This window comes from Osmia lignaria, chromosome 12 (genome assembly GCF_051020975.1).
Source record: "Osmia lignaria lignaria isolate PbOS001 chromosome 12, iyOsmLign1, whole genome shotgun sequence".
Classification (NCBI taxonomy): Eukaryota; Metazoa; Arthropoda; class Insecta; order Hymenoptera; family Megachilidae; genus Osmia; species Osmia lignaria.
In genome coordinates this window covers 7,861,044-7,876,228 of record NC_135043.1, presented here as the reverse complement: position 1 = coordinate 7,876,228, position 15,185 = coordinate 7,861,044, and the positions used below count along the sequence as shown (strand labels likewise).

The following is a 15,185-nucleotide window of genomic DNA, read 5'->3' as shown; positions in this document are numbered from 1 at the left end:
GCTACGACAACCGCGCTTGCTCGTGGTCGCGAACAAACTACTCGGCGCGTCGGTTCGTAGCCGACACTTCCGCGGCCGCGCATGCGCATTATACGCGCTCTGATTGCTCGGCGTTTTTCACTAATAATTTGAAAAATAAGCTTTAACAAACATTTTGGTAAAGGAAAAAGTTGTTTAGAATTACCCCAGCTACAGCTCTCTCCCCCAAAGAATGTCCACCAGTAACCGAACACTTATTGTGACTATGTAATATGCATACACTTATACCATAGTTCACCAGAGTCCATAACTGCGACGCGCAGGTTGGAAGATGGTGGGGGAACGCAGCGAGCTCTCTGCTAATCGCTTTCCACTTCGTTTGGGAGTATCGCCAATCAGGGCGAAGATGCGCACTGGAGGTGCGCGAAGAACGAAAACTGGTCTTTTCGCAGTTATGGACTTTGGTGAACTGCGGTATACATATACACAATAAGTTTTAAATGGCTTCCGAACTATTACGAACTTGTTCAATAGTAAAACTCTAAAAGACGATTCTCTTGTCTTAATATTCTGTTTAGATAATTTAAATTCTGTAGTCGACAGAGATTTATTAAAAAACGAAAACCTAAAGCCTAACAAGCAAAATAGCAAACAGAAAAATGAATCAAGCAAATGTTGAAAAGTTGGTTTCTAAGTTAAAGCATAAAGTTAGGCAAGATCCACGTAAATTAAAAAATGTACTTGGTCCAGAAGGTAGAATTAAGAAACTTCAGAAATCATTAACCGCTATAATTAAGTATGAGAGGCTCGAGATGAATTATGAAAGAGCTGATGAAACGAGAGGTTATGTCGAACGGGTACAAATCATAAACTTTTTTTATATTTACTTTTCGTTACATTGTATTTTATAAAACGTTACCTTTTGCAGCTAATATCAGAAGCAATACGTCATGGACCTGAGAACAAAGAAACAATGGAGCTTGCAGATTTTTGGATTTTGGAAAAGCAACTTGTTCATAAACTTTTTAAAGTACTAGTACCAAGGTATCAAAATTATACATCCTCGTTCACAAAGCTTCACAATGCACCGACTATATATCCAGGAAGTGGCTTCAAAAGAGCTGTATTAGAGCTAAAAGGTATATTTTGTTAAAACAGTAATTATGTACCTTCAAGTTCATATAAATGTTAATATGAAACTTTCATTGTAGGAAATGTGTATCCTCCCATAGAGCAGATTGATCCACATCAGCAAAATTTACTTCATAATGTATTACTTGATGCAGCTAGAAAAGAATACAGAATGGAAAAATACAAAGAAATAGCTGAAAATATGAAATTTTAAATTATATGTAAATACTTTATTACCAAACAGTAGAAAAAAATACACAATATTAGTGTGGAATGGTAAATAGAATTGGTCTAATCATTGTTATTTGGTATTATTAAGTTGATTTAAAAAGGCTTAATGGATAATGTTCATAAAATTCTGCAACATGATTTTCCATGGAACACATTTGTTTTCTAAAATTGAAAAACCATATCAATAATTAAGGCACATTAAGGATAATAAAGAAAATGTCAAATAATTTAAAAGTATAAAAATTAAAAAATCACCTTATGTGCTTTGGCATTGTATGATACACATCCGTGAATAACTCTTTCCAATAAGGTTTAAGTTCTTTCTCTGCATCCGCAAAAGCAATTAAAATAGATTTTTTTACAGATTCATTTAACTCCTGTTCTTGTTGTTCGCACCACAGATTAATTGACTCTAAATAATCACGATATCGATTTATAGGTGTACAATGATTCCAACTTTTTATTTCATCGGTCGATCGATATGCAGTGCTATCGTCAGAAGTACTATGATGACCAATTCTAAAATATATGTTAAATAAAGAAAAGAATAATTTAAGAAAAAGAGAGAACTCCTGTTGTGTGCAAGTGTAGCAGGTAATTGTAGTATTATCTCGCAGTGTTGCACAAAAAAACGTTCTATTTTGATGATCCATTAATTAGTTTACTGATGGTCGATACTGCATTTACAGAACATATTAGAGATGATGATGCTGATGCAACACAAAGAAATTGAATAGTTTTTACATACCGATAAGTCATGGCTTCTATTAAGATTGGTTTTCCTGTCTTTATACAATATTCGCGAGCAGCTTTTGTCGCATAATACATAGCGAGAACATCATTACCATCCACACGAATTGTACGTATACCATAAGCTGGACCTCTCGCTGCAATTCCGTCTCCTTTAAGCTGTTCCGAGCAAGGAGTTGAAATAGCATAACCATTATTTCGACTGAAAGGAAAAAATATGATGCTTACCCATATTGTACTGTCATACAACCTATAGTTATGCAAGAAACTTACCATACGAAAACGATGGGACATTCTAACGTTGCAGCAAAATTGAAAGCTGCATGAGCATCGCCTTCACTAGCAGCTCCTTCGCCGAAATAACACACTACGCATGTTTTTCTCTTGGATCGTTTAAGCGCATATGCCATACCCACAGCTAGAAACACAACAAAAATATGAACATAATTAGAATCAAATATTATGGAAAAATAATGTAAACTGTCATGTTTAAGAATTGTTGTACCTTGAGGTAATTGTGTTGTTAGAGGAGAAGAAATAGTAACAAAGTTCAACCTTTTTGATCCATAATGAACAGGCATCTGTCTTCCTTTAGACGTATCTTTGAAATTGCCATAACATTGATGCATAAATTCTTGGATGGAATAACCACGCCACAATAGGACACCTACAAAAGACCTATGTTATATTAAATACAATTATTGTTATTTGAAATAACAAGATACATTAAAGTTAATATTTTATACCAGCTTCGCGATATTGCGCATATATAACATCTTCTAATGTAAGAGCAGCTGCAGAACCAATTTGAGTTGCTTCTTCCCCTGTATTAGTCATGTAGAATGATATACGACCTTGTCTTTGAGATTCATAAAGAATCTTATCCATTATATTCAAAGTAATCATTTTATGATACATTGTAACCAAAGTTTGTTCATCTAGCTTAGATATAAAAGTTAAATCAACTGTTAATTATTTTCATTTATTACTGATAAGATTGCTTGTTAATTGCAGTAAATTATAAATAACCTTGAGGTCAATAGGTAATTGTAACTCATGTTTTGATGAGTCTAAAAGTCTAAATGTTGGTAAAGGATCATAACTTTCTTTGTCCATGAATTTTAATTCATTGGTAAAATTGGTGTCCACGCCTAAGAAGTAAGGTTCTTTCGCATCATTAACAATTCTACTTTTACTATTGGTAGACATATTGTTGTAGTATCTTTTTGTCTAAATCAATTCAGGAAAAATAAAGTGAAATAATAACATTGTTTTTTATTTTCTTCTTTTTATCCTTTTTACTTACGTGGCGTAATATATTGTTTAAATATAAACATTTTCCAAGTCTTAGAGAAATTTGTTTCATCATTATGTCGAGCAATTTTAATTGACAATTAAATTTCTATTTAATAATTGCTGTTTGTTTTCTCATCTGTTTGCACTGTAGAACTTTACGTAACAACTTACGTTCGTATATTGTACAGAATATTGAACTATATAGTTTAGTGCATTTTACTTTCATGGAGTAAATATATGCACATACATGTATAAGTCAACTGATAAGTCACCAATCGTGTCGTAAACATTTTTGGAGCGATTATGTATAGAATATTTATGCGTGTGTGTATGTACATATATGTATATGCGCATAAATAATAGACCTATTTTACGCATCAAATACAAATTAAATAAGTCGCTTATGCATACATAAGTTGCTTAGTAACTGAAAGGAAAACAACACCTTACGACTTGCGGCGTTATCAGTTTAAAACAAAGCGCAAATTTTTACCAGTTGTTCTGTCGGTTTTTTTAAATTTTTGGTGAAATCTTTTCCAATTTCGCGTAATAAATACAAAAGGAAAAATAAAATATAGATAAACAACATTATAAACTATAATAATAAAGTTTTCAGGAAATGACGAGATGTAACAGAAGCGAAGTTAATCTTAAAAGCGCCGGTATGAAAAACTGCAACCTTTATTTGACAATTTGATATTATATCACATATAATGTATACCACACTTTAATGACCTATAAATTTTCAAATTTAGCCTACAATCAAAATGGACAAAATTATTTTGAACAATTAACAGCATACAATTCTATGAGTTCACATTTACGACGTATTTTATTAGCAAAATGTGTTGTCGATGCTAAAAATAAAAATTATATGCGCAGAAGAAAACAACTGTGTAAAGACATCGATTATAAATCAGAATGTACAAAAACAGAAACGACGAATGATATAATTGATAAATTAGCATATGATACTCTACATCATCCAGCGGTAGAGTACTCGTAGAGTTTGCGTACAAAAATTTATTAAAATTTCTTATTTTATTGTTAATAAATACTGACATTTATAATATTTTTTTCATTAATGGATAGGACTTCTTGAAAATGAGTTACAATTCGAGATATTTATGTCAACGCGAAGATCAAAAATATTTTACCGATTGCTATAATTATGACATGATCTGTTCACGATCGAGACTGCATAATCATGTTATTTGTTCCGATTCACCGATGTTCAAATCAAATAAGTTCGAACCGTTCATACCGAATAGTCAGAATATAAAACGGCGATCTTTTAAAACATTTAAACCTGTAGATGTAAAATCTGCAATAAAGATTCAAGATATTGCTCAACACAGGTGAGATAAATTTGACCAAAGAAGAATTTCTTTCCTGTTTTATATTTAATTCAGTTCTAGGTGCTTATTACTTGTACTTTGTTAAATGGACAATAAACACAGATACCGAGATAAGATAGTTTACGAATCCGCTTCTGATTTTATAACGCAAGAGGTCAATCGTTTTTCATCGGCAGGAAGTACATCAAGAAGTTATGAAAATTACGAAAACACTCAAGAATTAACTAATATGAATAGTAAACAGCGAAGGCCTAGAAAAGATGAAGTAAAATATGCAAAGTTCGTTTACGAAATTACACGCGAAATAATGCGCAAAGGCCTTTATACCGACGAAGAATTACAAGCAGTATTCAAGGAACATTTAGAACGAAACGTAACAGTTCTGGATAAGGTCTGAATAACATTGTTTTCGTAATTTACATTTATCATGCGAACGTATAGAATAACGTATTGTCTGCCCCTAAACAGAATATGATGTTATACGAAATCAATCAGCTAAAACTTGCTTTAAATGTGTCGGACAGCGATGATTCATTTGACGAAGAATTGGAAGATACTATTCGTACTCAACAATTATTAAATATTACTGAATTGCGACCACCGACACCGCCAAAAATTTTAGATGAAGATAGGTTAATGGAAAAATTAAGGTCTTACGAGAAAAAAGATGAAGCTGAACAGGAATCAAAAGTTAATCGTAGAAGAACGGTCGAATTTATCGATCCTAATCCTGAATTAATTGTAACCGAAAGAGATATTCTTACATCGTTGATAGAAGCCGATATTGATCCTGAGCAAGCCCATAAGATCTTTTTAAAGATTTTTTCTAAAAGCAGAGACGCAACATCGCAGGTTTCTGGGATATATTTATTAAACTAAATAATTTGAAATATCCATCTTTTAATTTATAAAATCCATATTTTTCTTTTTTAGCTTCAAATGAAGACAAGTAACTCAATAATTGATTGCGAACAATTATGTAAAGTGCACAATGTAGATGGACAAGAAAAATCTTGTACAACTAGCGATCTTATAACACAAGAAAATAAAAACATACAAGTAGAGTAAAAAGAATTTGTGTAGCATTAAATCATGAAAAATATTTAACAAATTTCAAATTTTCTTTTTTTAAGTCAGTAATTATCAGAATAATCTGTTCATTTCATTTGTTACGTTTTGTTTATTAATAGAAATAAGTATTATATTATTTTTTCACACTATTAATTTTTTTTTCTACATTCACATTTGTGTATACTACGTTTCAACAACAACAATAAAATATATGGTGAAAAAATATATGTATATGTTACAATGTACAAAGATAGTTACATGTGTCTAAAAATTATAATATTATTTATATATTAAACATACATTCTATAATCTATGAACGTATGTATACATATTTTTACAATACAGTTACCTTTTCCAAATTATACAGAGACTATTATATTTTATGCATACAGCATATATTATACATGAGCTATAAAACTAAAACAGTTATTTTTCATTAATAACATTAAAAACTCTCTACTTATTACTATGCAGGTATAAATTTGTTTACACGCTTCGCATACGAAGTGCGTTTTTCTTGTTTAAAAATTCACACACATATATATATAATAATAATATAATGTACATTGTTACAAACTGACTATAAAAACGAAAATTTATTATAAAATTTGGTTAAATAGTGAAAAAAAAAAAATAAATTAAAAAAAGTGCTTAATATTCCATTAAATCTCTTCCTAAAAAGATATAATTGTAATCTTGTACAAATTATAAAAGAACAGAAGCATTAGTACTCAATCTAGAAACATATAATTAAAACAAAAAAAATCTGTAAAACAGGCACAGACATCGTCCTTTTAGATTGAAATGCAATGTAACTAATTATTTACTATCTCCTAGTTAATAATTTTATACCTCTTACTATTTAATACCAAAATAATCAGAAACTTGATAAAAACTGTTTCCGAGTTATTTTTAAAATATCTAAATTAATTAAGTTATATACTATGATAGTAGTAGTTATAGTAAATGTACGTCTCGAGACAGAAATTTCATCCTGAGCAACTATGACATTTTATAAAGGCTTAGTCTGTTCTTTTATCAACTACCATCAGATGCATTTGAAGAAGAATCTTCAAGTTCTGGGGCATCAGGCCCTCTATTTAAAATTGTTAAAACATCCGTTACATGCCTTGCAGTAAAATCTGGTTGTGGATCTTCTCTTAACAAACGTGATTTATCCACAGTTGGAATCCAAACAGTACCTCTTAGACCAGCTTCTATCCCACCTAGATAAAAAGGATAATCTTTCAAATTACATAAAACGTTTCACGATATAGATATTTTGTAACACAAGTTACTGAGACCAAGAAACTTATAAATAAATTATCATATGATAAAAATATAATACCCAAAATGTCAGTTTCCAGCTTGTCACCAACCATGATACAACTATCGGGCTTTACATTTAAAAATCGACACGCTTTCCGAAATATTTCTCTTTCTGGTTTTTCCCATGGTAAATCTCCAGATACTAGGATGATATCAAAATATTGTTCAAGCGAAAGCTTGTGTATTTTCTCCCATTGAGCATTGGAAGGACCATTTGTAATCAAACCAACGAGGTACTTTATCCTCAATTTACGAAGCATGGAAATTACGTCTGTAGTCATCATCAGATAATAGTATCGTAGATGCAACCAACGTTCGTAAACTCGTTTTGCTAGGTACGAGTATTTTTCTCCAAGCGCTTTGGTCCATAATGATGTGCGCCAAACGTCCAGAGTATTAATTACATTGTCAGGACATTTTCTAAATAGTTTCAAGTATGTTGTTGTAATCTTGACAGATACGTCTTCAGGAATACCATATTCTTGTGTTAGTTCCTCGGTCAACTGTAGATAAAGGTAGAAGATACTAGCTGTTAAAAGCTTTTTACATAATAGCATACAAGTCAAGCGATGTTACAAAATAATCAACAAAATACAAAGTACATACTAGAGGAGAATGAAACTGATTTCCACATTCAACATAATGCATAACAGTATGTTATATCCTGTTTAAGGAAAAACATTAGTGCCAATAAAATCAATTGAAAGGATCAGCTGACGTGTCAAAGATGACAAAACATTTATTGAATGTGGATTGTAATATATGTGGATTATAATGTAACCAAACTTTAAGGAGATAGGATACAAACGATCAGTTAGGAGTTTAGGTCACTTAATTCAGTGTTTAATGATTACCTAGAAAATGCATTGATTCATTGAAATACTCGAGCCGATTAGTGGACACTCGAAGTGGCACCCGCGGTCGTTGCTGTAATCACAACAAAATCAGTTGTGCCAACAACAAATTTATATGTATTAGTCCAATCCTAGAAGCCTTAGTTAAATGATTTTTGGATGTTAACATTTACATTTATTATTTCAGATTCTATGTCACAGATATAATTTAAATTTTGACACAATTTAGTAATCCATCTGCTGCAATATTTTACTTTTTAGTGCTTGACAAGGAGGTAATAATTTGTAAAACCAAATACTTTAAAAAACGATTTAATAGAAAGACCACGTTATTTTACAAAATCATTCATTATACATAGACATTTTTAAAAGTATATACACTTTGAAATTATATTAATTATAAGTATTCTTTAACATATATACTTTCAATAGTCTACAGTTTATTATAAAATGTAAAAATATTTAGTTCTAACACGTATTTCAATATTTAAGTTTCAGAAACTATTTAATCCACAGAAATATTTAGTAGTTCCTTGGCTTGCCAAAAAACTATTTCCAGTCATGATTGCTACCTAAATTTATGTCTGAACTATGATTGTATATAGTTTTACATACATGTAGGTAGAACATGTTATTAGAATATGTGTTATTTTAGTAACTAAAATATTTTGAAAAATATTGTATAGTAAATGAAAATATATAATAAAAGTGCCCTTTTGAGTAAAAATTCAAATTATTTTTTCTTACAGTGCAATTTTTCGAATACTTCCTACCAAACATAAAAAGCATGCAAAATATTCTTATGTCTTCGCATAAGAATCTACTGTTTAATAACATAAAAATACAATAAACCCCTTTAGTATACAAATTAATATATTATACTATCAGTATATGATTCTTTTATTCCAAATCATTTAAATTCTGTATATTGTTTTTAATCTCCAAAAAGATGTTTTCCAAGCTCCATCATACGATGATTTCTGCATACAGTTAAAGCTCCACATTTCTTTAAAACAGAGGGAACATTCTCGTCTGCTTTCACTAAATGACATAATAAATCTTCAAAAGCAGACTTTACATTTGGTTGAAGGCTTCCTATTTTTACTTTTTTAAGGGTTTCAATAATTTCTGCTGCCCATCCTGATTCAAGAGTAAATTGTGAGAGCCAAGGTATAACTTGTAGAACTCCAGCCATTGTTTGCATTCCAAGAAACCACAATTCCATAATTTCCATCCACCGTTCTTTGTACGACATTGCGACAACAAGTTCAGTTGGATCGTTACTTTCATCAATTATATATGCATCCCACAAAAATCTTATAGTAGCTTGAATATACCGACATATAGAGAAATCATTTTTCTTAATACGTTTCGCTTGTTGTTTTAATAATAATAACCCCAGAACTGCAAGATGACCATGAAGTACTAAATTCTCTGGGATTTGTTTAAGTTCTGGGAGATTATTGAAAATAAATTTTAATAAGGAAATGAATGTTGGTGATTCTTCCACTAATTTTGCTTCTAGGACAGTAATATTCATTAAAACATTGCATACAGAAACCATAGCTGTTCTTGAATCTTTCATTGCTTCAGACACGTGAAGTTCTAAATCTTCTTCCTTTTCGGGTTCTTTCAACGCTTTCAATCTTTCTGATCTAGGAACTGGTGGTTTTTTGTGATGAACAATTGTCCAGTGATAAGATAAACATTCAAACAAGACTTCTTCTTGCTTATGTTTGATTAAGATCTTTCTAGCATCTTCTTCTACAGCCAAATAACATAAAGCTGGTAATAAAAGTCTTAATAAATCGATCTCGCTTAAAGGATCATTAGTAACTGGTTCTACAGATGATGGTCCTTCGTCATTTTTCGTTTTAGCATTTGCTTTGGCTTTCTCTGCTAATTTTCTATTTCGGTACGCGTAAAAAGTATCATTGGCTACTGTTAAAATGTAAGGCAGCACCGCATAAACTTGCGGACGCATGGCGGTTGTTTCTTGGGCAAGCCATGCAGCTAACACCCTTACTACAGCACAGATAAATACTCGTTCTTTGATATCTGTTAGTTCTTTCATCTTGGAAACTGCTGAAACTAAACTTATAATTGCAGCAAAGGCTCCTTTTAAAGCTGTATAAAGCGATTGCTTTTCTTTCTGTTCTAAATCCAACTGATCATTTGTAATGTATGCAAGAGAAATTTCAAGAATAACAAAACATGCTGTGATTAAATCTGCATTTGTCATAACAGCTTTAAGTTGTTTTCCTTCTATTTGCATTCTAACTTCTATAGATGCTAATTGAATCAACAACAAGAAAAATACTTTCGGTTTATCTTTATCCAATAAAGTCCATTCTGCTCCCAGTAAATCCAACATTACAGATGCAAGTTTTAATGCTGGGTCACGTTGATTTTTACCTATTTTTGATCCAAGAATATCACATAAAGCTTTATGGATGCTGAGGGGCCAAGATTCATCCTTAACAGTTGCATTAATAATGTCTTTTCTACAAGACATTAATAAAGCTTGTAAAATTGTACATACTTGAAATTTTCTTTCTGTATGATCTGTTTCAAAGTCTAATGCAATTTTGTTCATAATAGCATGAAATGGTGCTGTATCTGTTGCATCCCATGCTTCTGGACCTAATCTTCCCACTAATGTGACTAAAATATTTAATGCTTTGTCCGTTTCAAAACTCTTTTCTGAATAGATATCACACATTTTTGAGATTGCTTTCTGTTCAATTAAAGCTTTCTGTCCTGGTGGATACTGTGCTATATTTTGCAAGCATGTATAGGCTTCGCTAACAATAATTAACATATCATCAGCTGCATCTTCATCAGCTTGGGAGATAATTTCAAGCAATGCAGGTACATGAGCAATCATATCAGGATGAGAAGCCAGTTCTGGTTCTCCACAAAATGCAGAAAGTATAGACAGTGCTACAGATTTATACACTTGTGGAGGACAATCTACAGGAACTACTTGAGGAGATAATAGTTTTTTCAAGAATTTTGTTCCAATTGCTTCAAATAACATTTTTTTAATTGCTGCTGTGCAATCTTTACTGTCCACTAATTTTGTGACCATGAACAGTGCAGCAAATTTTTCTGAGTCAGTTTCAACAGATTTTAAAACTGCTAAGCACTTTTTCACACCCTCCGGAATACTCATTGTTGCAATTTATTCTGTTACTACTTAAAAATTAAATTTTCCTTTTACTTATATTTCAAAACTATCTGCTCGATCTTAATATATTTTTTTTTTATTTGTGTGGGGTTGATATTTCAAATGAAACTCACAAATAATTAACCAGCATCAGATACTTCTTAAAAAGTGTTTAACTTTCACATGTCACAGCTAAAAGCCAACTGGCAGTACTCCCAGAGCAAACCTCTTAAAACTAGCCTTGCCCTTTGACACACTCACTTGGTGCGACCAAAATAAAGTTGTACCATCACAAACGTTTTCCACAAACATGTGTACATTACCACTCACGTACAGATTATCATCAATGTGAGGTTAACTACGTTTTGTAATTATTTTTATTTGTCTCATGAAAAACATTACGTATACTATCAGTTACTTGTTTATGGTAGTTTTTGTATTAAAAGAAACGACAATGAAAACTATTTATGATAACTTTATTCTACAGAATCTTATCGAATAAGACTGTTTCAGCGTATACGTTTTTTCGTCAAATTCAGCATAACCTTATTTACGTGATGCACTATGAAGTATAAATGCACTGTACGCTTTACTGGTATCTTAAGAACGTGAAAACCTTCTGTAACGTGCTTACAAGCTTTTTCTGTTATGTCGGGCGTCTGGACAGTACAAGTAGGATCGGTCAAAAATAACCCGCCGAGAGAAAGCTCTATATCAGGGAGTCGGCTCGTATTACACAGAGGTTTCTATTTTCGTACGATCTCGTATTCAAACAAAAATCAGAAAATAAATGAAAAATCAACGAGATTTTTAAGGAAATATCAAAATAAGTATAAAATATGAAGCAATAAACAAATTAATTATTAACCGAGTGACCTTTTAAGTTTTTCGGATTTTCGAAATGAAGATTCAGCCATTTTCCGCGCACACTCCAGGAACTAACACGCGCATATACAACATCCAAGCATACATATGTATGTATATACTTTTTTAGTATTCCGATTAATACTGACCATTTATATATACACATATGTTTTCTAACATCAATATTACTTTAAATATCTTAGCGTACCTTTCGACATGTTTGATTATCGCCCTTTCTAGTCTCGATGAGAGTGTTGTCCAAATCAAAAAACACAGCGTTTATAGCTAGGTTTGATGAACAAAGATGCTTCTTATGCAATGTCGCCATTGTTATTGGAAGACTATAAGTTCGTCCAACGGTGTTCCAATGATGAATCGCGCATAAAGCATGTGATGTTCATATAATGGCTCTCTTTTAAGAACACTTTAGGGAGGGATGTATAATTATCTGAGTGGTCAGGCGTCACAACGGATTGCATCCGTCTTGTCTCGACCTAATACCCTTCGCTCCTGACCTTTTTCTCTTCCTTGATTTTGTTCTCTAACCCTCGAATGAAGAGACATCTTTGATAAAAATGATGTAGTACATATAATAATGTCAGTAGTCGATAAATAGGCAATCTAAATTTTATTTTTTACGTTATGAATATTATCAACCGAGTTAAAAAGAAATTTTATTGTTCATTTATATATCAATTAACAATGTTATTAAATACAAAATGTATCAAACGCAGTCAGTAATTCTGATATAATATTTAGCAATTAAATTGATAAGTAATCGCTGAAGTAAAAAAAAAATAATTTAATGAAAACATTTATGTTATATATTTGACAATTTTTTGAAATTTGAGTATTATTTTATAAGATTTTTATTAAAATTTAACCAACAGTATTGACAACGGGACAACGGTTATTTTACTGACGATGGTGTCATAATATTTTGGCGCAAAGTTAATGATTACTTTGAATTCGTGATTCTGTTTTCTTATGTAAAATACCTTTTATTCAGAATTGACCATATAATATTTAAAAATGTCAGCTACAGCAACCACAGTTCCTCTTCAAGGAGATGAAGAATTTGAAGAATATAATCCACAAGCAAAATTAATAAAAACTCTCGAAGTGAGTTTGTTTTCTAACCTGTATTACATGTTTTGATTATGATTTTTAGATAGTTTTGGAAAAACGATTCATGTAATTTATAACAATAAATTAAAAATATATTGCTATATAGTTTGTAAATGTACTTTCTTTTGTTTAGGGAAATGGGATAACAGCAGGAGATATAAAAAAATTAGAGGAAGCTGGTTACTATACTGTAGAAGCTGTAGCCTATGCACCCAAAAAGCACTTACTTGCCATTAAAGGCATTAGTGAAGTTAAAGCAGATAAGATTTTACAAGAAGCTTCAAAGCTGGTTGTAATGGGTTTTAAAAGTGCCACTGAAATTCATCAGACTCGATCAAATATTGTCTTTGTGACTACTGGTTCCAGTGAATTAGATAGATTATTAGGAGGCGGTATAGAGACTGGTTCTATTACAGAAATTTTTGGAGAATTTAGATCAGGAAAAACACAGTTGTGTCATACCCTTGCTGTTAATTGCCAGTTACCTATAGATATGGGTGGTGCAGAAGGAAAATGTCTTTATATAGATACAGAAGGAACTTTCAGACCTGAAAGATTAATTGCTGTTGCAGAAAGATATAAAATTGCAGGGGATTCTGTATTGGACAATGTAGCTTGTGCTAGAGCTTATAATACAGATCATCAAACTAAATTACTAATTCAGGCTAGTGCTATGATGACAGAATCCAGATATGCCTTGTTGATAGTAGATAGTGCAACTAGTTTATATCGAACTGATTACTCTGGAAGAGGAGAATTATCTGCTAGGCAAACACATTTAGCTAGGTTTCTTAGAATGCTATTGAGAATAGCTGATGAGCATGGTGTTGCTGTCGTTATAACTAATCAAGTTGTGGCACAAGTTGATGGTGCAGCTAGTATGTTTGGTGGGGATCAAAAAAAACCAATTGGTGGTAATATTATAGCACATTCAAGTACAACAAGATTATATTTACGAAAAGGAAGGGGGGAAACTAGAATATGCAAAATTTATGATTCACCCTGTCTGCCTGAAAGTGAAGCAATGTTTGCTATAAATGCAGATGGAATTGGAGATGTTAAAGAATAACATTATATTTTTTATTTATAAATATGTATTTATATCTGTAAGAAAAGTTGTTTTTTTAAATGTGCTTTCCATAAAGCATACAATTATTTTTGTAATTTCAGAAAAAGAATAAAAGATCGAACGTACAATAAATGCAAAGTTTTCTGCTATTGAAAATAAATTTGTATTATTGTGCAATACGAGAACATTTTAAGGTGATGGAGCACGAACTTCGAATTCCGCGTCGGTAAAACAATCAACGTTTCATCGAAAATTAGGCCGAACAGAAACTGATTTAAGCGCCACCTCAATTATCGCATGCTATCAACCCTATCAACTAACGGCATGCTATACTACGTCACCTTCAATAATGAATTCCTCTCGAAAATTGTTATAAGAAAAATATTTGTTAGTCAACGTAGCGAATTTCTATCAAATGAAAAGCAGAAATTATGTGTTCTGTGGACAAGAGCGAGATCTGGCATCTGACCAGAGTCATGGATAAAGTCATGGCCTTTCCAATGTACAACGTCTCTGCTTGAAATATCTTCGCCAGGGTTGATTTCTTTCTACCATTGTGATTTTCTTTTTATTTTATTTTTAACCGACTTCGAAAAGAAGGAGGTAATTAGTCATTTGTAATTAGTCAAAAATCATACAAGTTCCTTTTTCAGGAATTATAAAATTACTATAGTTATACGTTCTATATGGTAATATTGCAATCCCGAAAATACTTTTCTGAATTTAAACTATTGTTTCCCAATTAAAAAATATATAAATCTTTTTATTGTAGCTCTTAGCTTGATATCGCTTTCTAAAAGTTATCTTTAGAAAACGATATCAATTACCAGGTCACACCACATGGAGGTGGCTACGTTAGTGACCCACCCTAAAATCATAAGAACGTGAAACCATTCAAAATATACAACATAAAATAAAAATTTAAACAATACAATCTTGAAATAGAAAATAAAATT

General features: G+C 31.5%; 5 protein-coding genes across 5 annotated transcripts; 2 read left to right on the top strand and 3 right to left on the bottom strand.

The window, feature by feature from the left end:
• The first annotated feature begins 638 nt into the window (after positions 1-638).
• Positions 639-1,371, top strand: mRpL17 (mitochondrial ribosomal protein L17). Its single transcript, XM_034321809.2, has 3 exons — positions 639-836; positions 908-1,118; positions 1,191-1,371. The coding sequence occupies exons 1-3, from the start codon at positions 639-641 to the stop codon at positions 1,322-1,324; spliced, it is 543 nt and encodes a 180-aa protein (XP_034177700.1). The 3' UTR covers positions 1,325-1,371.
• BckdhA (Branched chain keto acid dehydrogenase E1 subunit alpha) lies at positions 1,316-3,537 on the bottom strand. Its single transcript, XM_034321803.2, has 8 exons — positions 3,398-3,537; positions 3,121-3,321; positions 2,838-3,033; positions 2,597-2,758; positions 2,365-2,509; positions 2,090-2,293; positions 1,597-1,860; positions 1,316-1,503 (listed from the first exon to the last, which is right to left on the bottom strand). The coding sequence occupies exons 1-8, from the start codon at positions 3,458-3,460 to the stop codon at positions 1,425-1,427; spliced, it is 1,314 nt and encodes a 437-aa protein (XP_034177694.1). The 5' UTR covers positions 3,461-3,537; the 3' UTR covers positions 1,316-1,424.
• On the bottom strand, positions 3,398-12,502 carry LOC117603070 (N-acylneuraminate-9-phosphatase). The gene is made up of 3 exons (XM_034321808.2): positions 12,241-12,502; positions 7,165-7,648; positions 3,398-7,042 (listed from the first exon to the last, which is right to left on the bottom strand). The coding sequence occupies exons 1-3, from the start codon at positions 12,358-12,360 to the stop codon at positions 6,855-6,857; spliced, it is 792 nt and encodes a 263-aa protein (XP_034177699.1). The 5' UTR covers positions 12,361-12,502; the 3' UTR covers positions 3,398-6,854.
• On the top strand, positions 3,806-15,106 carry LOC117603063 (uncharacterized). Its single transcript, XM_034321797.2, has 8 exons — positions 3,806-4,049; positions 4,143-4,378; positions 4,480-4,745; positions 4,848-5,136; positions 5,214-5,597; positions 5,679-5,804; positions 13,059-13,154; positions 13,294-15,106. The coding sequence occupies exons 1-8, from the start codon at positions 4,007-4,009 to the stop codon at positions 14,227-14,229; spliced, it is 2,376 nt and encodes a 791-aa protein (XP_034177688.2). The 5' UTR covers positions 3,806-4,006; the 3' UTR covers positions 14,230-15,106.
• Neurochondrin (neurochondrin) lies at positions 8,296-12,234 on the bottom strand. The gene has a single exon (XM_034321796.2). The coding sequence runs from the start codon at positions 11,172-11,174 to the stop codon at positions 8,934-8,936; it is 2,241 nt and encodes a 746-aa protein (XP_034177687.1). The 5' UTR covers positions 11,175-12,234; the 3' UTR covers positions 8,296-8,933.
• Positions 15,107-15,185: the final 79 nt, after the last annotated feature.